At 55.9% G+C, this 24226-nt stretch overlaps 1 protein-coding gene across 12 annotated transcripts in view; it reads right to left on the reverse strand.

Moving 5' to 3' along the window:
- Nucleotides 1-24226, reverse strand: part of DLG3 (discs large MAGUK scaffold protein 3) — an 80454-nt gene that overhangs the window by 31604 nt on the left and 24624 nt on the right. For 6 of the 12 annotated variants that reach the window (XR_005830889.1, XR_005830888.1, XM_040614080.1 and 3 more), the window contains exons 5-6: nt 8823-8876; nt 1197-1247 (exon numbers count right to left, since the gene is read on the reverse strand). Coding sequence is in view for 10 of the 12 variants with exons in the window: in XM_040614080.1 (XP_040470014.1) it covers nt 1197-1247; nt 8823-8876 (105 nt within the window). In the remaining 2 variants the exon portion in view is untranslated. Of the gene's footprint in view, nt 1-1196; nt 1248-8822; nt 8877-22202; nt 22530-24226 lie in introns of those variants that run through there. The other 6 variants (XM_040614084.1, XM_040614082.1, XM_040614081.1 and 3 more) reach the window with 3 other exon arrangements.

Raw genomic sequence — 24226 nt, forward strand, 5'->3', positions numbered from 1 at the left:
TCACTGCCTGGGGCTTTGAAGTGGGGGCAGCAATGAGTGCTGCCTCTCCATTCAACCCTGCCAGCTCCCTCCCTGCTCCTGCTGTGGGCTGAGGACAGAGGATGCTCTGAAGAACCCCTGAAAACAAGGCTTTTGCCTCCGATTCGGGCCTGGAGCAAGAAGCACTCAGCACAAAAAGGAAGGATCCCCTGGGCTGGTTTCGTCAGGCACGCCGGGGAAGCGGTGGGTGAGGCGGCAGCCCCAGATAACCTTCCGTCCACCCACCTCTGTGATGCAGAGACAAGGGGAGGAGGGAGATGACTAAAAGCAGGGAGGAAGAGAATAACGAGTGATGCGTCTTCCCCTGTGAGGCTGGCCACGCGGCGTGGCCAAGCTGCCCGGCGTGGCAGCAAGGAGGAGGCCAGGCGTGCCACAGAGCGTGGTGGGCAGCCTCTCATTCCGGCTGTCCCCGCTGGGCAGGACTGTGCCCACCTCTTGGAGCAAACCTTGGGCCAGCTTTACCCACTCCCTCTTCACCCCTGCTGATCCCTGGGTGCCAGAGGAAAGCCCTCCCTGCCCTGAGTGGTGCCAGCTTGCCCCTGGATAAACCCCATCTGTGGGGGGAGCGAATTTTAGCCACGGCCGGTGTGTTGCATGCCACCACCTCTGTGTTGCCATCAGACAAGAAAAGGCTCCAGCGGAAACTCCCCATTGTGGTCCAGTTTACTAGAAATCCTGACCTTACAACTTAGCATCCCCAGGCTGTGTAGCCCAGAACGATGGGGAGTCCGGTGGCAGGGAGGCTTCTGTCCCCTGTGCCCGGCTCTGGGGTGCACCTGCCTGAACACCTGCATGAGCAGAGTTCCCTGCACCTCTATTTTCCAGCAAAGGCAGTGACAAAACCTCCCTGCTGGCTCCACGCTGGCATGTTTGTGGGGGCGAGGGTGTGAATGAGGGAGGCGAGGGAGAAGTCCTCCTCCCTCCCTTCTGGAGGGGTCTGTGGTGGGGAGGAGCAAGCCCACCTCTCCCTGTGCCGTGGGGGCTGTGTGGGGAAGGCGAGCGCAACACCCCTGAAAGCCCCTGTCGAGAGCAGGGAGCAGAGACCAGCCTCTCCCCATCAGCTGGCGCGGGGATTCGGGGGGTGACGGTTGCACCGGTAGGAGGGTGAGTGGGAAGAGGCAGCAAAGGCTGCTGGTGGGTGAGTAAAGAGCACTTACCCTTTCCAAGACGATCTCCTCATATTTGAACATCCCATCACTGCCGTTCACCTGGGGAGAGGAAGACAGTGTGTTACGGCTCTGTGCTGGTGCCAGGGGGATTTGCTTTACCCCTCTGATAGCTGAATATCGAGAATCCAACCTAAAAGCTGCACCATCACCACTGAAAAAACCTTAAATGCAATCACTCAAGCCTGCCCTGGAATTAAACCATGCGCTGCTTTTCTTTCTGGGCAGGAGCCAAAGCCCACTGACTTTAATGCACTTCAGCGCAAAGCCTTTATTCTCTCAGCTCATTTCTCCAGCCATGAAAAGGAACACAACCGAAGGCACAAAAAGAAATAACGCCTTTGTTACGCAGCGTGTAATTAACCTCGGGAATTCACTGCTGCAGGAAGGAAAGAAAGGGGGTCGGTCCATTTAAAGGAAAAAAGAATAATATCTGTACGTAATAACATAATAAGCACCTTTAGCAGCTTATATCTTTTAAATCTTTCAGTAGCATGATTGTGTTAACAGGGAATTCAGAATAATTTATTCTACCAAATTAGTTGGGTGCAAAGGAAATGAGGTGTGAGTGTGGGGCACAGTAAGAGGGGAAAACATAGTGATGCCCTTATATAAGAAAATGGTGTAGCCTGTCTCAGTGCTGTACACCACACTGATCCCCACACTTAAAAATCTTCCATATCCAGAGTATCAAAGCGGGGCTCTGGGAAACATAATGGATTGAAACAAAAGGGATGCAACTGTAAGCTCTAAAATAAGAAATGGTATATGCACAAGTCAAAAACTTCCATTTTCTCCATAAGCAACAATGCACAGGAAAATAAGGTGGCAGTTTCACTCTAGGTCAGCAGGATGAGGCCATAAACAGCTGCCAAGGTCTAAAATTTAGAAAGATTTGCAAAGCAATTGGCTATTGGAACATCCAGAGATGTCACACTCAACAGCAACAGTTTTGGAGGAGACCGGACTCAACCTCATACAATTTAAGTCACTCTGGCAAACAAGGGATGGGACGCGGGCAGGTCTGCGTGGCACAGAGAGGTGATGGGATCCAGGGCTTGGCAGGCAAACACCTCTCCCATCATGCAGCCCTCCCTCTGCCTGTGGCCCCTGGACGACATGCAGGGTTCCTCATGTGGATTTTACACCCAACATTAATTGATGGCTCGTAGACTGTATGGAGCCACTTTCTGTATGCATTCCATATCCCAAACCAGAGCTGCCATGCCTTTGTTTGGACACAGGTTCCCTTACCTGGCACCAGCACACCAGTTATCCCCTGCTTGCCCAGTTCCCTGCTATCCACCTCCACGGAGGCACAGCCCAACCGTCTTCCAAAACCCCACGGTGCTGGGTCGTTAGATGGAGGGGACAGCAAACATCATTTATGCTAAAGCCATCGCCTGACATCGTGGAAGAAAAATCAGCAATGCAGCTGTGAGGCCCTATTTATAGGTAGGAAGAGGAAACAGGAGTTTTTCTAGGTGGGAATAATCAGGTTCTCAGGTGGAAGAGCAGTTCTGCATGCCAGGATCTGGGACACCTATGATGCATGCACCCTCATCCCCTGCCTGGTTCAGCCGTGGTGAGGCCAAAGCAATCCCACACACAGTTGTGGGTACCGCACTTCAAGAAGGATGAGGTTGGGGAGAGTCCGGAGGGGTGAGATGGGACAGGGGCTCCAGGGAACACGGGCTGAGAGGGTTGTCCCTCCTAGGATGTGCTCTGTGTCTGGTACCTCTCAGCCGTGGGAAGATTACAGGGCACAGTTCAAGGTCGGGACATCCAGATGCTCCAGTATTAGAATGCTCCCTTAGGAAAGGCTTTGGTCAGCTCTTGAACAAACCCCCTAACAGAATCCCTCTGCAGAAAAGCACCCGGACTGGTGGGATTAACCCACAGCAGGATCCCCGACAGCCTCAGAGGGGCACGGACATGTGGCCAGTACCACCTCCTGCCACGGCACTGCCCTGGGCTGTGCTCCCGCTGGCAGGGGGGCATTGCTTCCCTCACCACAGGCTCCCCCTCTGCCATGGGTTGCCTTTCCCTCCTTGCATCCTACCTTACTGACTAATCCTGAGTGGAGCCGGCTCGCCGGCCCGCACCGCCCTCACAGCCTCCCTCGCCGCAGCCTCCGGGCTCATCTTGTCTCCGCAGTTGGTAGCCCGGTGCGTGGGGAGCGGCACCACCTCTCCCGGGCTTTCCAGCAACTCGGATTCCTGGCACCCTTTGCTACTACACACATTGTCCTCTCTGCTTTGGCATTCAACACAGTTGCCACACAGCCAGCCATATGCACACCCACGGCCGCAGAGGAACAGCACATACATACCTACAGGATGGGGACATGCAGAAAACTTTGACAATCTGTGAGCCGCAGAGAGAGCCAGCAGCGAGAGCCCCGCCAAGCGAGCGGCTGCTGCTGGCAAGCACCCGGGGCACAGAGACACCCCAGCATGCAACCCTGCCAGACACCCTGCTGCCAGGCAGGTACGTTTGGGGGATCCCCACTCCCCAAATCTTAGGGCTGCCAGTGCTGAGCAGTGTTTTGCATCGCTCCCTGAAAGCGAGCTGTGTCGGCGCTCGCCCGGCGCAGCGTGTGCTGGTAGCAGCCTGCTCCAGCTGGGCACGCCAGGGTCAGCCAGGCCTGACCATGAAGTTTTAGCTCCGATTATATTTTCAAAATCCGTGCAACAGAACGCCAGTTAATTGCATAAGGAAGCCAAACGGAGAACTTAATATATACCATGTAACCAAGGGAACGAGCCAACAAAGCAAACGTTCCAGCATCGGAAAATTGAATACCAGTCACTCACTGACGGCAAAACCTCCCCGCGACACCCACCGGAGCCACCGCGACCTGGCTCTGCCATGGCTGTCTCCCTTCTCCTGCTCCAGTGCCCTGCACTCCTCCCCAGCTCCCACCCGGGGCTGTCTCCGTAAAGGGCTACGTGGGGAGATGCCCGGCCCCATCACACCCAGGCACAGAGAGCGCACCCCACCCTGCTCCCGTCTCCCCATGTAAAGCCTGCAGAGCTGGAGGGGGTGCTGGGGGCTAATTAGCTGTTCCAAGCATATCCTGATCCTAAGCGCCCTCTGATTTCTCATGGAAAAGAGTGAGGGTATTATTTTCCAAGCCCTTCCCACACAGCAAGCCCACCTGAGGGCTCAGGAAGAGGGTCCCTTTGCTGGCCTTTGCTTCCCCTTCGTGTTTTGAGCAGGAGGGAAATAGTTAGCTATGATGACATTTAAATCATCAACAGAAGGCTGCAGAGTTAACACTCATTTGATAAACAGAAGAGCACACACCTTCCAGAGCTACTGCAAGCTGTCTGCAGGCTCTGCCGGCCAACACCGCACCAGCGCACGTGGAATGTGCTTTGCAATTTGCTAGAGAGTCAGAATTTGGTTTTGGTTGTTGGTTTTTTGTTTTTTTTTCTTAAATAAAAAGAGGCCAAATTTAGAAGACTAAGATGGGGTTCCTCAAACCCAACCTAAATAGCCCACCAGGCTGCAAGAAGAGGATATCCTGCAGGAAGGATAAAGACACCCACAGCCACTTTTGGAGCAGGATCTAGCCCTTATCTTGTGGTTAGGACATGATGGGGACAGGCAGTGGGACCTGGTGGTGGAGCAGCCACGTGCCAACACAACGAAGAGAGTCTGAAGGCTGGAGGGTCAACCCTCGGCAGTGCCAGCTGGACACAGGGGCGGAGGGTACCTGGTGATGCCCCACGCCCCCCAGCAAGGAGAGCAGCCCCATGCCAGGGCAGTGGGTACAATGGGCGCCTCCTCACTGGCATGGGTACTGGCAGCACTGGTGAGGGAGAGCTCTCCTTGCCTCTACATAGCAGGGGACCCAGAGAAAGTAGGTCAACAACTCCCTCCCTTCACATCCCTACATCCACGCATCCTGCTGCAGCACCAAGATCCACCAACTCGCTTCCAGCTGACCCCTGGCCTCAAGCCTTTTGTGTGCACTGCCCACAGAGTTGGCCATGTGCACAAAGTAAATAAATGCCTTATTTCTGGTCGGCCTTTGCCAGAGGGCCACGGGGACAAGCCTGCTGAGCTCAGGCAGAGGGAAGGGGTGTGAAGCCTGACAGCCCCAGCACACAGCTGGGAGGGCTCCCCAGCCACGCTGTCCTCAGGAACTGGCAGTAGGATGTGACACCACCAGCACTTGGGACCAAAGTGTGAGGGGCAGTTTAGTTTTGATTTTTTCTGGTTTTTTTCAGGCTTGTAAGCAAGTTTTTCCCTGCTCAAAGGCACAGGACCATGGTGGCCATCTCTGCTGCCCCCACCCAGTGGCAACTGTGACTGGGGACCCTGGCAGCCGAGTCAGCACTGCACAAGGAGGTTGCGTCTGCACTCACCAGTGGCAAAGCCTGGGGCTCCCGTGGCACTTGCTAGCTGGGATCAGGCCTGGGAAGCGCTTGGCTTCCTCAGACCTGACTTTTAGAGACTGAGGAGGTGGTGGCACCCCACTTCTGGGCAGTGAGGCACCAGAGGAGGGCTCCAAGGACCCAGACTGTGAAACCTTCAACTCCTCAAGGGCTTTGGAGCAACCTTCCCTGCTCACTTCAGGACTGCCTGGCAGCAGCTGCTGTGCACCCTGGGCAGCAAGAAAGAAGTTGTTTCAGCTTCAGAGAGGCAGCTCGGAAAAGCAGAGACCCCATCTGCCACAGGAGTTGTGCTTCTGATGGTCCATCTCCCCGCTATGGACCTGCTGGGCAAAACACACCAAGGGGTGAAACTGAGCAATGACCTGGAGCTGGCACAGGTGAACCCCCCCAGCACCCATCCTGATCCTTCAAGGGATGCTGTTAAAACTGCAGCAATGTTATAAGAATTTTTACAGCCTGGGGGTGCTGGGCTCTGCACAAGCCACAGGCAGCAGAGCTGAACCCCAGTGATAAGTGGGGCCCAGCGCTGCAGCTCGTACCTTACGGTGCTGCTGGTGCCACATGCTTTTGTGGATGGAGGTGGGTGGACAGAGAGAGGACTGAAATGTAGAGCAGACTTCTTGATAAACAGCCGGGGCCAAATTCAGCCCAACAGCTAGTCCAATGCAATCAATGGAGCTAGAACAGGAAGGAACTAGACTACATCCATCTGTTTATCATTAAGGAAAGCATTGAATAGTTAAGTAATTAAAGACTAGAAGATGTGACTTTAACCCTTCCAAATACACACTGTACCAACAGGCTTCAGTTTTTGGGTTTGTAAAAAAACATGCTTCCCGATTTGCCATTTTGGTGTACTCTTCTGCAGCAAGCCCCTGGTGTGGCTCCTGCTGACCTGGGACAGTGCCAAACGGGAGGTCTGGTGGTGTGTTTTCTCTGGAGCCTGAGGAGCCCAGCACCCTGGCAAAGGAAAGGATGGAGCAGGGCTCATTTCTGTGTTGATATGACATAAGTAGAAGGCAAAAGAGTTTCCAGGCTGGAGGTTGAGAGGAATTAAAGTGAGCTGTCTCCCCTGGTCTGGGCACAGGCTCCTCCAGGCACCCTGCAGGCAGCACATGCCTGGGTGCGAGGATGGTGGTCCTCACTCCACCCAGCAGATGACACAGTCTGCCCCTTCTTTTTGACCACCGCAGGGGAGCTCCACCCCCGGCACGTGGTGCTGGGATTGGATGGATGGGGTAGGTGACTGCCATCCCCAGAGTGATGCTGGTACCGGCCAGGGGTGCAGAGCACCCCCGAAAACCCATCCAAACCCAGTCCATGGGCTGCAGAAAGGGAGGTCCCATCCAGCACATCAAGAAGGAGCTGTGGCCAAGGTGCAGGGAGAAAGGATGGGCAGGGATATGGAGCTAATGAGGCGGAGGGAGAGGGGGTGAGGGGGATATGGAGTTCATGAGACGGAGCGGGGGAAGCAGCCAGGAGGGCAGGAAAGTGGAATGCACTGCGGTGGGAGAAGGTGGCCGCTGGCCCCATGCAGCCTGGCTTCTGCAGGGCTTCTGCTGTGTCTGAGGTGGCACAGCCTGTCTTTGGGCCTCTGGCTCACCTCTTGCTGCCCTTGGGCACACAGGCAGGGAGGAGGGACAGGCACAGCTGGAGCCTGGCAAAGGATGTAGCACTGGTGGCTGCAATGGCAAGCAGGCATGTTCCTCCAAGGGAGGGAGGGTACAGAACAGACACGAAAGCAGACATCCCCAGGAATACCTTCCTGCCCTGCCCACAGCACACCCCTTCACTTGCCCCAGTCCAACTTTGTGTATGTCCTTCCCCTCCAGGAGACATCACCCTTTTCCCAGTTCCCTGTAGAATGGCACCAGTCAGGTAAGCGCAGAAGACAGGCTGCAACATGGCCCTGCAGCCAGGGTACCCAGCATGCTGAGAGAAACCTCCAACCCCACAAACATACTGCCATGGCAATGCTTTCAGAGGAAGAAACCTTTGGAGACAGCAGCTCTCTTCCACCACATTCATACATGGCTGCTGGACCCAGGACCATCACACTGAGAGGCACCATCATCTTCCTCCCCAGTGCCAGGTGGCTTTGGTTCAGTACCCAAGGCATAATCAACCCATACAGCCAGGGTTGCAGAGGTCTCAGCTGGGCTTCCCTTCCTTTTCATAGCCCTGGCCAACCAGTCCAGCACAGCTCTGATGCTCCCTGACCCCAACAGGCTGTGGGCTGAGATCTGCAGCTCTTTACAAGGAAGGTTCAACCACCAAAGTCACCTGCAGCCCTCCATCATGACTCCAAAGACAAACCAACCCCAGTTCTGAAACCTGGTGCTGCTTCATTAATGTGGAAGGCAGCTGAAATCTGCTGCATCAGAAGAAAACTAGGTGCAAAGCACCCAGCCCTGGCAAGCTGTCAGCTGAGCTCCCTTTGGTGAAAAAAAAGGGAGCACCCCATGAGCATGGAGCCAGTGCTGCAGAAATCCACGCTGGCCACCCTGCTCCCTCCATTCCCTCAGCAGGAATGATTCGCAGATGTTTTGGGAAGGGATGCAGCAGCGTGCAAACCCTCTCTGCAACAAACTGGAGAGGATTATCTTTTTACTACGCCAAGAGTGCCAAATGCACTGTGGCTGCAAACACAGCCACCAAGCACTGCTCAGCTGCTGGCAGCCGTCACTGGGAGAGGAGCAGCATCTGATAGGTCCTGCTGCCCTGAGGACCCGCAGCTGCAATGGCCATGAGTGCCTGGAGAGCCCTGCCTCCCTCCTGGGGATGCAGGGCTGCCAAAGTGGGCTGAGGTAGTGCAGGAAGGTAAGGGATGCCCCAACAGAGCCTCACAGCCACCCTTCATGTGAAGCTGATGAAATGGCTGGGGGGCTAATGCTGAACACAGCCAACCCAGCTCCCACTGCTCCTCTGATGCCTGATTACCCCACAGCGTGTCCCTCTGAGTGCCTCCTGCAAGGCACCCTCCATGTGCTGGAGTCCCCACCATTGCTTGCTGCTAGCCTTGGCTCTGCTCAGTGTCACCCAGCCCCAGTGAGGTTTAGGGGTGGGATGTGCTGTGGGGAGGTGGCACGGGTACCAGGCTACTCTGCCACCTCACACGGACTCCTTGGGCTGGAGGAGCCTCTCCTGCACTGCCAAGCAGGGGAAACACACCGCTTGTTCAAAGGAAGCGAAACAAAACCGGGAGACTTACAGAGAGCCCTTGTTCCAGCGATTCTGTGTTCACGATAATGGGAGCAGGGTTGGCCTGTGAGGAGACAAAAGTGGGATGTCACCGAGCTGAGCGAAGAACCCAGCCCTTCACGGTGCACTGCCTCTCCCCTGGCCATACCACCACAGACCCTCCAAGCCAGGCAGAAGAGAGCGATTCAGGAAGGGCTCTGCTCTTGTCCCTCCTCCAGATGCCCAACAGCCCTGGGACAGGAGCAGGGCCACAGCATGGCTCTGAGCATCGGTCCCCTCCTCAGGCCTGGTGTATCCCACCCAGGCTGCTGGGCAGGAGACAGGGAAGCCTGGAAACTCTCCCAGCCTCGGGCCAGAATCTCACCAGCACCAAAATTTACTTACAATCCACATTACTGAGGGATTAGGAAATAGGAGTGTGGAAGCAAGTCCTTCTGAGGGAGGGATTTATTGCCAGCAGAGCAGCCCTGAAGCCTTCACACACCTTCCAGCAGCAGATGCTGCCGCCCCTCCTAAGCACGGAGCCACCAAGCCCTGGGAGAGGTGGCAGCGTTCAGTCCCTCATCCTCATCACCCCTGGGGTAAACCCTCTGCTCGGCAGCCTCGGTATCCCCCCCCCCCCCCAACCACACACCCCCCCCTCCGCTCTTGCAGGGGTCCCCATAAGCCTCCTCCTGGGTCCCGCTCCTCCCGGGCTGCCCTCCGCCCGTTAGCTCGCTGCACATCATAGGAGGGCCACGGGTGCAGAGGGCAGGGGGAGGCCGGGGAGGGCAGGGGGAGGCCAGGGAGGGCAGGGAGCCCCCCGGGAAGGGGTGCGGGGGAAGCCGCAGCGCCGGGGGCTGCAGGGGCGGGGCGGACGGAGCCCGCGGGGTCCCGCCGCCGGAGCTGTCCAGCACCGCAACCTCCTGAAGGCGCGGCCCGCGGCGCGGCCCCTTCCCGCGCAGCACTCTCCGGAAGGGACAAGGCCGAGGTCCCTCGCCAGCAGGCGATAGCGAGCGGTGCAAAATCCGGCAGGTCAGGGGTGAGTCGGAATTCACATCATCATTGCAAGGCTCGTGTGGAGAACAGCCAGAGCGAGATGGGGAAACGCTCAGAGAGACGAGCTACAAGGGGAGGTGAACCCTCTGCCTTGGGGCATCAGAAACATCTGAGTCAGGGTCAGCAGCAAGCAGGTCAAGGTGTGGGCCAGTGCGGCAATGAACAGGGACCACTGGCTGGCCAGTAACGTGGGTGGTTGGATTGCACAGCCCAACGGCCTCTGTGAGCCTGCGATATTTTCACAGAAACCATGCCACCTCCTCATTGCCCTCTTCTGCATTTATACGCCCCTGACAGAGACCAACCTCCTCACATAACCCAGCACAGCAGTCCCCACTGTCTTCTGTTTTAGTTGGTTGTATTTCTGGACTTTTCACTCTCCTCATTTTGTAGGTGGGAGAGTTAGGGGTCAACTGGATTGTGGTTTAAATCTTGCCCTGAAAGGTTCTGCTCTTACATGGATGGAGCAGAAGGTATCGATTTCATTTATTCAGAAGCCTTCTGATCTTTCCTGCAGCTGTAACTATTGGTTACAAACCCATAGTTTTTATGGCAATTAATTCCCTAGCTCAGGCAAATATGACCGCTTCCAAGCGCTTCTGCCAAACCCCTCCCACACACATAAGAGAATCACAATTTTCAGGTCCAATGTCTTGGGATCTCCATGGCCCAGAAGCAATGTTAAGCTGGGAATATCCCCTCTCTGGCAGTACACAGTCCTTGTATTTAATCCAGATAATTTGTGAGATAGCATATATTAAACCTGGCACTGGCTTTTATTAGTCCCCAGTGCAATTCTAGGAAGGGATTCCACATTTCAAGGCAAAAAAGAAGCAATTCTACTGCCAGCAATTAACAAACAATGGCTATTTGAACCTTGATGTGCCAGAGGCCAGCTCTTATTAGATGGGTTTCCAGGAAGGATGCAGAAGAGGCAGCCTAAGTGAATGTAGCCCGTCGCGTGCTCCATGATTTACAACATGAATTCAACTCCACAAATGATGCTTTGGATCCCTCCCAGGGAGAAGTGCTCTGTATGATAATGTTATAGAGGCTTTTGCAGGTCCAGCCCGAGTCCTCCACTGAGCCCCACTGCAGTCTCTTTGCTGAATTACTAATAGCCCACAAATCACACATCACATTGCCTCGCTCACACAGTGGTGAGCCCTAAGGACATATTTTGTCTAGCCTGCTCACTGCGCACTAAGCATCCTTTGCAGCCATTCCACACTAGTGATTTCTATATCTCAAAATACTGCTAGGAGCACAATTTCCCACTCAGGCTCCAGATGAGACCCAGGAGATGCTGAATGTGAGTGGCTGCTTAAAACAAAGTCACACATGGTCAAGAGAATTCAGACCAGGAAATCCCCTCTTGCCTCCTGTGGCCAGCTATTCCAGCTACTACAAGAAAGGTGTCTGAACATTAGCTCTGACTTCCACTTGCAAATATTCCAACGTTTGCACCTTGCCTGTTCTACTGCAGAGCAGACAAGACCCAAGACTCAGAAATAAGCAGAGGGCCTGAAAATGAAAAGCCTCCGCCTCCCTCCATCAGGCAGGCACATGTACCGACCCTCTGCTAGCCAAGGGAGGGGAGAGAACGTCATCATTTTTTGCTGGGCAGCAGGAATATGCTGGTGAATTAACCATGCCCTCAATTCTATAGGGAACGGTAAGTAATTTATGCCCTAAGGAGCAGGGGGTTGCTGCATGCGGGGAGGAGAGGGAACAGCACTGTGCATTCAGGTCACATTCAATAGGGGCTGTCAGATCTTTTCCATCTAAACCACTTCATCACACTATTATTATTTACCAAGCCCTGTTTGTGCTTGGGTGGGGGGTTACAAATGGAAAGAGAAGAGGTCCAAGTCCTATGGTGCTCACCCCACAACAGCTGGACCACCAAAGCCCAGCAAAGCTGGAGGTGCCTTCTTCCCCCTCCATCAGGCAGAGGTGTAAGGGGCTGCACAGATCCTCGGGCTCAGTGGCTGGAGGCTGCAGGGAAGGTGGGACTCAAGGAAGACCTTGGGAAGTGAGGGGGGTCACCGCACAGATGCAGAGATTGATCGAGGCAGAAAGCCAGCAAGGCAGAGGACAGCTGTTGGGAAAAATCTGAGCAGCAACAGGAGTCAAAAGGAGTAGCGGTGAAGGGGACGAGGTTTGAAGGTCAGGATTCAAGAGCTCTCTGGTCTCATGGGGGCTGAGAAAAGCAGAACCTTGCATTCACCTGTGTCAAGGCACCAGCACTCAAGCACTACACTGTCCTGGTGGCAGGCACAGCCCACGTGCTAACAGGGAGCAGTAACCTGCTTCATGCAGCCCCCAGCAAGGGGCTGGCTCCCTGCAGAGGCGCTGGGAGAGCCTACAGCCCATCTGGGAGCAGCTGCCTCCTTGGCTAAAGCCATGAGGAGGCTGTAGGTCTGCACACAGAGCAGGAGGGACGTCTCCTCTCTGACAGCCCACAGCTTCCCTGGGCTGGAGTGATTCCACTGCAGCATGTGTGGGGAGCAGCAAGGCAGCTGGCAGTGTTCAGACACACCTCAGGTGCAGGATGCAGCCTTTCAGAAACACCTTCAGATATCACCTCTGCGCAGTCATCTGAGGGACTGCTGCTGTTTGGACTGTATTTCTGACGGGTGACTGCCCTCAGCAACCCAGGGGCACTAACACAGTCACCTGGGGGCAGCCAAGTCCCAAATGTTTATAGGTATCACCCTTCACCTCCACTTCCATTGCTGTCGCTGCTGGGGCAAAGGTAGAAATTGCAAAACATGATGATTTTCCAAAACTTTCAACCAAAAGAAAAGCTGCAATTAAATGCAAATGGAGGAGGTTCATCAGCTCGCTTCTGAGGGCTGAGCCTTGCCCTGTGGCATCTCTCCAAGGACTGCTCTCAGGTCTGGCACACGGAAGCCGAACGGGGAGACTCTGAACTGAAAGTTCAAGATATTCTCTCCAGAGCTGAAATCCCAAAGCTTTGCAACAGCATCACATCACTCACAGAGCCAGCACAGGGGCCAGCCCACAGAGGTCAGGAATTACGTACCTTTTCCAGACAAAGCAAATGCACTGTAGCTGTCCTAGGCCAGTGGCAACTGTATTGTGCTCACATACAAGCCCATTTCCATTTTAACTAGCCACTGGACTCAAACAGGAGACTCTAGTGCTGACAAATACCAGGCTTAACACATAAGCTGGCGTGCTCCATGTGTCACGTACCGAGAGATGCGCAGGACAGGATGACTATTTGTGATGTTGGGGTGGTGCATGAGAAGCAAAGTACTAACTTAACTCTTATCTCTTTCTGCAACTTCCCTAAATTGGATCAGAGTGCCAAGTCAATCTGCCTTTTAATATCCTTTGCTTCATGCCATCTGAGGTATAACAGTAACACTCAAAAGGAAATGGCTCTAGAGATAAGTGAAATTCAGTCTTTACATTCTTTTAGAAGCTCTCAGGGGCATAGGCCAGGTGGGGAGATGCCCAACAGAAGCACCTAAACAGGGTGGACACGCGGGGCTGCTTGCAGCCTGCCTCCATCTGCTTTCATTCTTTTTTTTTTTTAAAGGGTGTTAAACCATGGAGAAAGCTGTGCATTTACAGCTATGAAAGCAGCTGCTCTGTGGCAGGACACCACAGTGCCAAGAATAGCTGTGAACATGCAGGTACCAGCTTGGGGACACCACGGCAGCGGGATGCCCAGGCACCGACAAGGTCCTACTGCTTGGGGGAACGGGTTTGCACTGAGCTAATGAATCAATTTCACAGGAGTGAGCCCAGGTCGTGCCGGTGCAGCACACACGGCAAGCCTGTGCTATACACCGCTCACCCTGATAAGCACAGACATGCTCATCTGCTTCTCACCAGACTTCCCTGCCCTTCGCACAGACACCGGTTTTCCCAATGCCAGGGCTGTCTCCTGTACCAACCCAGAGACCGACACATAGCTGCCAAAAACATCACCTCCCAAAGTACCTGAGATGACACAGTTCCTCCACAGCAACCCGTGGGCACTTCTGAGGTTGAGGCAGGACACAAACCAGCTCCTGAGGCTCCCCGTGCCCAAGGCGGGGGAGGTGACAAGCCTCGGCTCTGCCCCGATGGAGGGCAGGCACATGGAACAGAAAGGTGCTGGCACCCTCCCTGCAGGCTGCTTGGAGTGCTCCCTGCCCTGACACCTGTGTGCCTGCAGACCCCCTCGGCTTTCACCCAGCCATGCCCGGGCAAGCCACCTCACAGACCTCCCATTAAATGCCACATCCCTTCCCGGACCAGAGCCTAACTTCCAGCTTGCCCACAACATGTAGGGCTCTTCCTGCATCTCAATGCCAACCCATGCTTTGGCCTTGCTCTCCCTTCCCTTCTCAAGGTGAGATGTACCACACCGCTGCCAGAGGCTGGTCTCCTCATAGCATCCTGTGCTCACCTCTTTTTGCCTTCACGGGTTCTTTACAGTGCCCAGAGCAGAGGGTGCTTGGGAGCATCAGAAGGCTGCAAAGCCCCAAGCAAGAGCTGTAAAGCTCAGGGCTCCCACGGGCTGGGACAGGGAAGGGGAGCAAAAGAAAAGAGAGGCTGGAAACTTCTGGAGGTTGAAGAATTTCATGGCCAGAAATGAGCCTCTTTTCCCTTTAACTGGGCTGGACAAAATAACTCTGCATTTTTTCTTACCCACTGCAAAGTGACCTGTTGGCCGACACTGTTCAGGCAGAGGGGAGCACACACCACCCAACAGTGTGCCTGCATGAAGGGGAGTGACAGGCTGAGCTGACCCCACGCCCCCCTTCTACACAGCTTGAAATGTGGCGTAAACAACATGGGAAACGATGCCGGGGCCAACTATGGAGCTGGTGGGTGCCCCAGACCCCCTGTGTCGGTCCTGGATAGCCACACACCAGCTGCTGCCCATGCCCTCACGCCTGGCTCCCAGCTGGTGTGGTGGCCCATGGGTGAGCAGCCGTCCTCTCCAGGCTGCCTCTGGGAGCCATCAGACCCAGGCTGTTTCGGTGGTGTGAGCCGGTGCCGAGGTCGAGGTCGTGGTGACAAAGCCCCTACCCCAGGGCTGTGCCTCAGCACCGGCTCAAAGCACCGTGGCCATCCGGAAACAGGGAACACAGCACTTGAAAGGCCCCTGGTCACAAGGATCTTTGGCAGAGCCACTGAAGTGCCCAAAACGTAATGTGAACACAAGCAGCTACTGAGGGTTTAATCTTTGTTTTGGTGCTTGGTTTTTTTTTTTGTTTTTTTTTTTTTTTTTTTTTTTAAGAGTAAGCTTAAATAGAGACTGGAAAAAGCCTTCACTCAGCGGGGAAAGAAGAAAGCTTCCCCAAACAGAAGCTCTGTGGAGTCTAAGTTTCCATTTAGAAACCATTAAGGCCAGCATGTTCATACTTGAAAGTCAGACATCCTGTTCCAGGCTCAGGCCACTAAAATAAGTGACCCAATTTGCAGAGGTGCTGGGCTCCGGTAGCTTCCTCCTGACCTGACGGTACCAAATAAAATTGCCTCAATTCCTTTTTTCACAGGAAAAGTTATTATCATCTGAAAGACTCAAGTGCTTCCCACCCCCCACTCCCAAAAAATACATACATACGGGGGGGGGGGGAGAAAAAAAAAAAAGAGTGAATAAGAGACAGGGATTTCTTTGTCCCTGGGATTCAAGTACCCTGTTTTCTTCTATTCAGTAAATTCCAGCACACACTTAGTTACGAAATGTTAAGAAACATGTTTCTGTGGAACAAAAGCAAACCAAGATCCACCAACAGAGCCTCAAACTGAATTTCAGATAATACAAAGGTGACAAAAGGGTATTTAGGGTCTGGTCCAGGGTGCTCTGATGCACCACGTGTCCCCAAAAATAATTACACTCTCTGAGCACTCCTTCAGCAAGCCCTATCCAAGTGAGCTTGGGCAGGCTAAATTGTGAACTTCATTTCAAATTCAGGTATTCTGAACTTGTTCAATGCTGTATTAAAAGTCTTCATCTCCAAGTCCCTGGTATATGTTCACAGCGTATTGTTGGATTGGCGATGAGGGCCCTTGTGGGATCCCTGTATCATCACATCTTTGCATGTGTTAAAACCAGCTGCAAGCATTAGCACAGCCCATTGCACCCGCAGCGCTGGCAGGACCGTACAGGGAGGGTTACGCCCATTCCCGAATCACAGCTGCAGAGCTGAGCCAGAGATGCATTGTCCCTCCTGCCAGCGCGTGGGCTCTGGGATGGCAGGCAGAGCCCCCATGCCCCAACCACACTGAGCTCCTTGTGCCCCAGCGCACACCGGTACTGGACCTGCTCTCCCCTGGGACCCAGGGACCGTGGTGCCCTCAGAGAGCATCCTGCATGGAGCTGTGCGCCCTGGGCAGCTGGCACATAGCCATGGTCGTGGCTGATTACGGCCTGATTAGTCTCAATGATTTCCTCCCTCTAAATGAGCATTTGCAGCTAAGGAAGGAGTGGAAGTTCCTCTCCTCCCATCACAGCATACGACGCACCAAGAGGCTCATCCAAACGAGCAGCTCTCCAGGGACAGCAACAGCTTCTCCTTCGCTTCCACCTACCTCCACACTCAGGGTACCCAGACAGGACCCCTGATAAGGCCATCCCCTGGGTTTCCCTCTCACGCACCTCCCTGTGGGACCCTCCTCCCTTTAGCACACACTGAGGACAGCCAGCAGATCCCCACTGAATCTCTGGCACTGGTCAGGACTGGGCTCAGGCAGGTCACACCCATATAACACGCAAAGCCATAGAGGAAAAGTCAGGTGGAAAGCAGAGCCATGGGGGCGTGGGAAGCATCCCTCCAGCAGGGACGAGGGCAGGTGCTGCCATGGTGGAGGCTGAAGGTCTTCCTGCCACCCCCAGGTTCTTCACGAGGAGCTACCTCCTCCACATTGGCTACATCCCTGCTGAAACCTGCCTGTGCTTGGCCCTGGCTGCCTCACCAACACACTCTCCTCCTCCTCCGGCAATGTGGCAGGGTAGTATCCTCCTGTTTTCAGCAGTTCTTACCTCCTCTTCCACATGTAGCACTGATGGGGTCTCTCCTACCTATGTGGCTTCAGACGCTGCCTTTACAGCGGCAGCTAAATCCCTGCTATGGCCAGTTTGGACACCAGCTCCAATGCCTCTCCCTGTGCTGCTCCCAGGGTCCCTCTGGCAGCTCAACACCCCAAAACCAGCAGCGGGGTGCAGCCGTGGGGCTGCAGCCTGTGCACCTGGGCTGGCTGGCAGACAGCAGTCGGTAATCCAGCCAGAGAGGAGCTAAACTCAGTTCTTCAACTTCCCTCTCTAATTCCAGCGTTATCCCTTACTGTAAAAATGGAATGTGTTGGAAGGGTCAGCAAGTACAAGTGCACCACCTCTGTCTTGAGGGACTCGTGCTCAAGGGAAGCAGGAAGAGTCTTACAGGTGAATAAAGGAGACAAATGTCCTCAGCTGCCTGCTCCTGAATGAACTCTGTATGTTTTGGGAAGGAGCACTGAGAACATCTGACCCTCCTCAGCCAGTCCAGGGGATGGGTGACAATAGGACATAGGATGCTCCGGGGTGGGGGAGGGGAACGAGCTCATCCGGCATCTGGGTGTTAAGGCGTAAATTTTCCCAGGAGACGCACAGGGAGGAGGAATAACCTTATAGAGCATTAACTGTGCCTTGGTTCCACCTAAGCAGCAGGAAAGGAAGGTCAAGATCATCAGAAGTATCAGCTGCCTTCCAGGTCCACAGGGCAAAGGGCTGAGGGCGGGTGTGAGGCTGCGTTTGGGGGAAGGAGAGCAGTTCAGTGCCTGGTTATAGCAACTCAACTGGGTGATGACAGCAGGATCACCAGACGGAGATGCCCAAGAAACAAGCTGAGAGGTGAAATCAGATGGAGGGAGATATATTAGGAACAGACATGCAGATTTACACATCATGAGTGAGGAGGTGACAAACAGGTCTGTGGGATTGGAATCAAACTCTCACAACTAGGGAGTGGAGTGTGATGAGGAGTGGTGGAGAGGGAAGACCCTCCTGGGACTCCAGCTGGTGGGAGGACACTCTGGAAGAGATGCTGGAGGTGCAGGGAGGGCGGGGGACCACCGACAACCGCAGAGCAGGGGCCAAGCAGAGGGATGGGGTCAGGAACAGAAAGCACTGCATTCAGCAACAGAGCCAGACATGAAGGGCAAGTTTCACTACAGTTGTATCCACATTTAGGTTGCCAAAAATACCTTTCACAGATTGGCTGTCTTTAATTAAAAGGATGTCTCCTGTGCTCCTGGCACGATACAGAGCTCATCCTGCCACGCAGGGCTCTGTGTGGATGCTCGGGGGGGGTGGTGGGGTGTGTGCTTTCCCACGGGGCAGCTCCTCTCTGCCCATGTCCTCCCATGCCCTGCCAGCACCGGGCAGGTCAGGCAGAGATGCTTCCCCCAAATGCCCCTCCACAGCACAGGCACAGAGCAAAGGAGGAAAACTTCACCCCCTTCCTGTTTTGGCTTCTCTCCTTCCCTCCAAACGTGGAGAACGCCTTCCTCCTCTCTCCTCCTCCACCTTTCAGTGCAAAGATTTAGCTAATTTCTTCTATGAATAGCACAGGAGTAGCCATAGCAACATCACCCTGCCAACCTCACCACCTCCACTGCCTCCGTGTCCCCTGTTCCTCTCACCCTCCCTCGCACCTCCCCAGGGAACATCTGGGGCTTCAGCCATTTCCCACGAAGCAACCCGCGTTTGGCTTCCCGCCTGCCCCCTCGGTGCTCTCCCTCCTTCCTTCCAGCCGTGCCTGCCCATGACTCAGAAACCCAGCCTGGACCCCCACGGCCTCTCCAAGGCTCCTTCCTCCCCTCACCACCCCAAAAGCCAGGAGCCCCAGATCAAGCAGCATCCCAAGGCTTGGCGAAGGCTGGTACTTTTGCTAAGACATGTCACCCTGTGCCCAGGGTTGGGGCACAAAAGCCTGGCATGCTCCAGGCACTTGCAGGTGATGAGGGGCTCGTTGTGATGCTGCTCTAACCCCCCTCTGCATCCTCCTGGACCCCCAAGAGGGAGCAGTGGGCTGCAGGAGGGGGAGACAGCAGGACATCCCATTTCTGGTCAAGCAGCCCAGGAGCAGAGGGCACTTCCCAACCACGTGCCACGGAGCTGCACTGCCCTGGGCCCCTTCCCTGGCATCGAGAGGAGGTGCCCGTGCCCCTGCCACCCCAAATGCACACGAAAACATTGGTGACAGCCTCGCAAGTCCCATTAGAGGGCCGTGCTCTGGCCACCATACTCAGCACCAGGGACCTCCGGGTGAACTAAGCCACAGGGCTGGATTTCCCTGCCGGAGGAAAAGGTGCCGACTGCTGCTGGACCCTCAGCGCAGGGACAAGCGCTGGAGAAGGGGCTCAGCACAGCCAGGCAGCTCAGCACTCCTCTCCTGAGAGCCCGTGGGCGTCACTGTGCGGGGGAGAGGAGGGGTTTGAGCGCTCTGCTCTTCTGGTGCTGTGCATCAGGGATGCGTCCCTGGATCGTGCTGCCGTTCCTCCCCCAAAACCGGGAGTCCTCTTCTCACCTCAGTCTGGCAGGGGAGGACTAGAGTCCCCCACCAGCAAGTGAGGGAGGATGAGGAGGGTGCAGGGCCAGCTGGAGGGACAGCAATGGGAACAATGGAGGACAGCAATGACAGCAAGTGCAGGGAGCAGGGACTAATGAACAGGCAACATGGACAGATAAGGGAGAGGAAATGGAAGATATCTCAGAGGGGAGAAGAAAAGCAAAGCAAAAAGAAATGAGAAACCCAGTCAGAGATTTCCTCCATCCCACTGCTCAGGATTAGGGGATCTCAGTTACTGGCATTGCCTGAGCAAGCTAATTTGTGTCCTAGAGAAGGGAAGAAGCAGGAGGAGAGAAGCGCCAGGGCACCGGAGGTGGGAGGAGATGCAGGTTGATTTGGGACCATGCTGTGTGTTGGGCAGCACGTGTGGGCATGTCTCACATGCCACGGAGCTGCGCGCAGGGTCTGTGAGTACACATGATGTCAGAGAACATACGCGACCATATGCAACTCCAAGCACGTTTCCGATGTCAGAGTACACATGCACGCGGCTGCACCAGTACGCGCAGGCAGTGCGTGCTCTCCTCTGCTTGCATGAAGAAGCAAGGGAGAAAAAAAGGCTTAAATGAGAGGTGGTGAAGCTCCCCAGGACGTGAACAGATCACTGCTTTCCTGGGGAAGTCTCCTGGCCCGCACACCCCTTCCCACCTCTACTGCTGGAAGTGCTTCCAGGGACAGGGAGCTCATTTAAAGGGGCAGCCCTGAAAAATGGCAGCTTTGCCTCTAGCCGAGGCTCTTGAGGACACAGAGGCTGCCTGCTCAGCTCCTGCAAAGACAACCAGCGTTGCACCCACAGCATCCAGCCAAATCTACCCCAGAGTCCGACATATCCCAGCCTCCCAGAGCCAAACCCATCTGCCTGGGCAGAAGCCGTGGCCAGCTGTTTCCATTTTACCACCCTTTGTCCCTCTGCCCACCACTGGACTGGTGAGAACATGGATTCCAAACAGCTCAGGCACTTTGCACCCTTGGATCAGAAGGGAAGCATTACTGAGGTATTTGCTGCAAAGCTTTACTCATTGCATACATTTGCTACACACCAGGGAGCAATCAGCCTGCTCTGATACAGGCAGTGCACATACCACACACGTCATATTCTACATGCAGACCCCGCTATGCTCACGTAGCCTCACACACTGGCATCCTCTGTTGCTTGCAATGCCACGACAAGCTTTTGATTCCCCCCCCCCCCCCCCTCCTTTTTCTGAAAGGCTAAGGCTGAGGCTGAGCTGAGATTCCCAACGTGGACTTTCAGAGCAGCCCAAGCCCCAGGGCTCCGTGGCAGCACCACAAAGAGACAATGATTTCTCTTCCACCACTGCAAAAACATGAAAGGCTCCCCTGCCCAGCCTGCCACGGTAGCAATGCAGCTGGCATCACTTCCTTCCCAGCCTGCTTGCAATCGTCTTACCAGGAACCCTGGGCCGGACCTTTCATGCAAGCAGGAGTGGAAAGGAAGGAGCAGACATGCTTCAATTCCCTGCACCTACTCAGCTCCCTGAGCTTGCTGCTGTGGATGGAGGGAAGGAAAGAACGAAGGAAAGATGGAAGAATGCTTGCCAGGAATCAGCAGGCGAGAGAAACACTGAGGCTGATTTCGATGCAAAGAGTGGCAGAGAAAGAGACAGAAAACAGGACCAGGCTGATAGGAAGGTGGCTAGGTTTTTGGGTGCTTTCTGTAAACATCATCTGGGTGTATCAGCTTCGAATCTAATTATTTCAACCAGAGCTACAGACTGAGACAGTAATGAAGAAAAAACAGGGGAAGGGAAGAAGAGGGTTGTGTTTTCCGAGGGGAAAGGAGGAGAGAATTCCCATTGATTCCTGTGTGTCTGCCTGCTACAGCATCTTGAAATAATAATTAGAAGGATCAATAAGAAATCATGTGAGGTTTGAAGATAATGAATGAAAGAAGCAGAAGCAGCAAATTGAAATCCCTTTCTCTAAAGCAGGGTAAAATGTTTTTCAGGCAGGGTCTAGCCTCCATTTTAATGCTTTGCAAACAGATCCAACCATTTTCTAAGCTGGGTTGTGGGTTCAAAACAAGACCGGTCCCTCCATTTAGAGGAGAAAGAGAGACACAGCCAAGGATGGGTCCTGGAGAAGAACACTACTAAAATGAACATGTGTGGGAAGAAATGGAGGCAGTGAAATGGGGCAGAATGCACACAGCACGCCAGCGACCAGAGCAGGGTTACGTAATAATCTCGGGGAGCAGGGATGTAGCAGCAGAGCAAGGAAACCACAACTCAACGGAGAGCAGGTGCTCGTTTGGGAGCGCTGGCAGCGGCACCGCGAGCCCACGAGGCTGCCCGGTGGGCAGCACTCCCCACGCTTGCTGAACACGGTATGACGGGATGCTGCTGGGATTTCAGGCAACGGCATCATAAGCGGCGAGAACCTCGGGTGGGGTGCCCGAAAAACATCGCACCCGATGCCCGCCTCGTGCTGAGCAAGACCCAGCTGTCCCCGCTTGGCCCCGTGCAGGCTGCTCCGATGCAGCGCTCTTAGGCTGGGCAGCACCGTGGCGGCTAGCCCAGGCAACAACGATGGCAACCTAAGGGATGCCGGTGGGCAACGCCAGCAACGATGACGACCAACCGCAACAACACCGGCGCCAGCCCCAGCAATGCCAGCACGGACCCCGGCCACCCCAGGGGTGACACCGCACCCTGCCGCGACCCCGCCACTCTTACCGGGTTCCCCCCCACCGGCCGGCCGCCCCGTCCCATCCCGTCCGCGCCGGGGAGCGGCTGCCCGGGGCTGGCCCGTACCTGCTCGTACCAGTCGCGGCTCGAACACGTGCACTCGGGCCACCAGCCCGGGCCGCTGCCGTTCACCTTGGGCGCGCTCTTCCCCGGCGGCGGCGGCGGCTTCAGCGCGGCGGGGTCGCGGGCGGGGGGCCCCAGCTTGGCCTTGCCGCGGGCGGCGGGCGCGGCCCCCCCGGGCGCGGGCAGGGTCTGCGAGCCATACCCGCCGTAGCCGTACTGCTCGTGTTGCCACTCGCCGTAGGAGGGGGGCTCCATGCGCCGCAGGGCCGCCATCCGCGTCACCTCGTAGCACTCGGGGCACTTGCAGCAGTGGTGGTGCTTGTGCATCGCTGCCCTCACACCATAGAGCCGGCAGGGAGGGAGGGAGGGAGGCGGCGCGGAGGGAGGGAGGGAGGGAGGGAGGGAGGCAGGGAGGGATGCTCGGGGGACGGCAGCGGCCCCCGCCCCGCGCAAGGCGCGCCTGCCGCCTCCTCGCCCGCTCGGCACCCCCGGCCCCGCGGGCGGGGGCGGGAGGAGGAGGAAGGGGCGGGGGGTGTTACAGCGCGGTGCCCTCCGCGGGGGCGCGCCGCGGCATCGCCCGCAGCGCCGCTCAGTCCCGGGGCCGCTCCCGGCGCGGGGCGCGGGGCCGCGGTTCCGCCCCGCTCCGCTGCATGGGGCGGCTCAGCCCGGTCCGGCGCGGCTCGGGAGCGCGGAGCGCGGCACCTGCGGCGGCGCGAGGCATCCCCCGCCTCCCCCCGCCCCCCCCCGGCGGCCAATCCGCGCCCGCGGAGCCCCCGCGCCCCGCCCCGCCCCGGCGATGCGCGCGGGGGTGGGGGGCCCGGCTCGCCCCGCGCCGCGGCCCCGCGTACCCCCACCGGGCCGGGCAGCGCGTCCGAACCCCGCCTGCGAGCAGCGGGCCCGGGGGGCGCCCGCGCTGCCCCCGCTGCCCCCCGGCAGCCCCGGAGGGAGCAACCCGGCTGCTCCACAGCCCCGGGCATCACCTGCGGCTGCCCTCGCCCCCTCCCCGTCCCCAGACGCACCCGGCAGCTCTCGTGCAGCTCCGTTCCTCCAGCCCCAGCACGGCGCTGGGCAGCCCTGGCGGCTCTGTGGTTGACACCAAGGCGGGTTCGCATTGCTCGAGCCGTGGTCCATGCTGGAGTATGAAATATTTTTTCCAGACCTGAACCACGGTCACTAGCCCGGCAGCAACATCTCTGTTGCATCCCAGCATCAGCTCTCACCCCGCTCTGCTGGAAATGTTACTGCGCACTCCAGTCACGGCACCCTGGAGATGCTGCCATTGCCCAGGGAGCCACGGTGCATTGGGGGTGTTGGAACCCCAAGGGCCTTTGCTGGGCTTTCCAACTACCGCCTTCAAGGGGTGGTGAAAGCAGAGCAGAAACGTCTGCTGGTGCGGCAGGGCAAGGGCACTGCTCACAGCGCAGCTCAGGCAGCCCTTCACCTCTCGCACAGGAGTGCCAGGCTGGAAGAAGTTCCTTAGAGAGTCACCCAGACAAACTGGAAGGGTAGAAAGAAAAACCATTACAAAACCCCCACATCTGACCAATTAGAACCTGATACCAGCCTTCTAATGCTTAAGAGTTGTAATAAACACTAGGGCGAGTGAAGAATTATTTCAAGAAATGGTACATAAATATGTAGAAAAGCAATGAAAGATGCACAATACGTCTCCTGCGGGATACAGGTAAAGGAATGAGGCAGAAGCAGGAGGGGGCTGCAAGGTGAGCCACAGGACGTGGTGATTCAACACCACAGCTCAGGCTACAAGATCCATAAGCTCCTTCCTACTGGCCTCGTGCAGCCGGTGCAGTATGGCCCTGCTCACAAGCAGGGCTGCAGGAGAAGGAAGCTCATGGTGACAGACAATGCCTGTTTCCACTCCTTGTTTCTTTTAGCTCTTTAAACTGCAATACAAAATTACTTCTGCACTTGACCACTGCAAACAGAGGTGCTCCTGCAGTGTTTGCTCCCAGTCAAGTGAAATGGTTGCTTCTGGGTGAAGAGGAGGGGGCAAAAGACACCCCATA

The sequence above is a fragment of the Falco naumanni genome, chromosome 14 (assembly GCF_017639655.2).
Source record: "Falco naumanni isolate bFalNau1 chromosome 14, bFalNau1.pat, whole genome shotgun sequence".
NCBI classification, from domain to species: Eukaryota; Metazoa; Chordata; class Aves; order Falconiformes; family Falconidae; genus Falco; species Falco naumanni.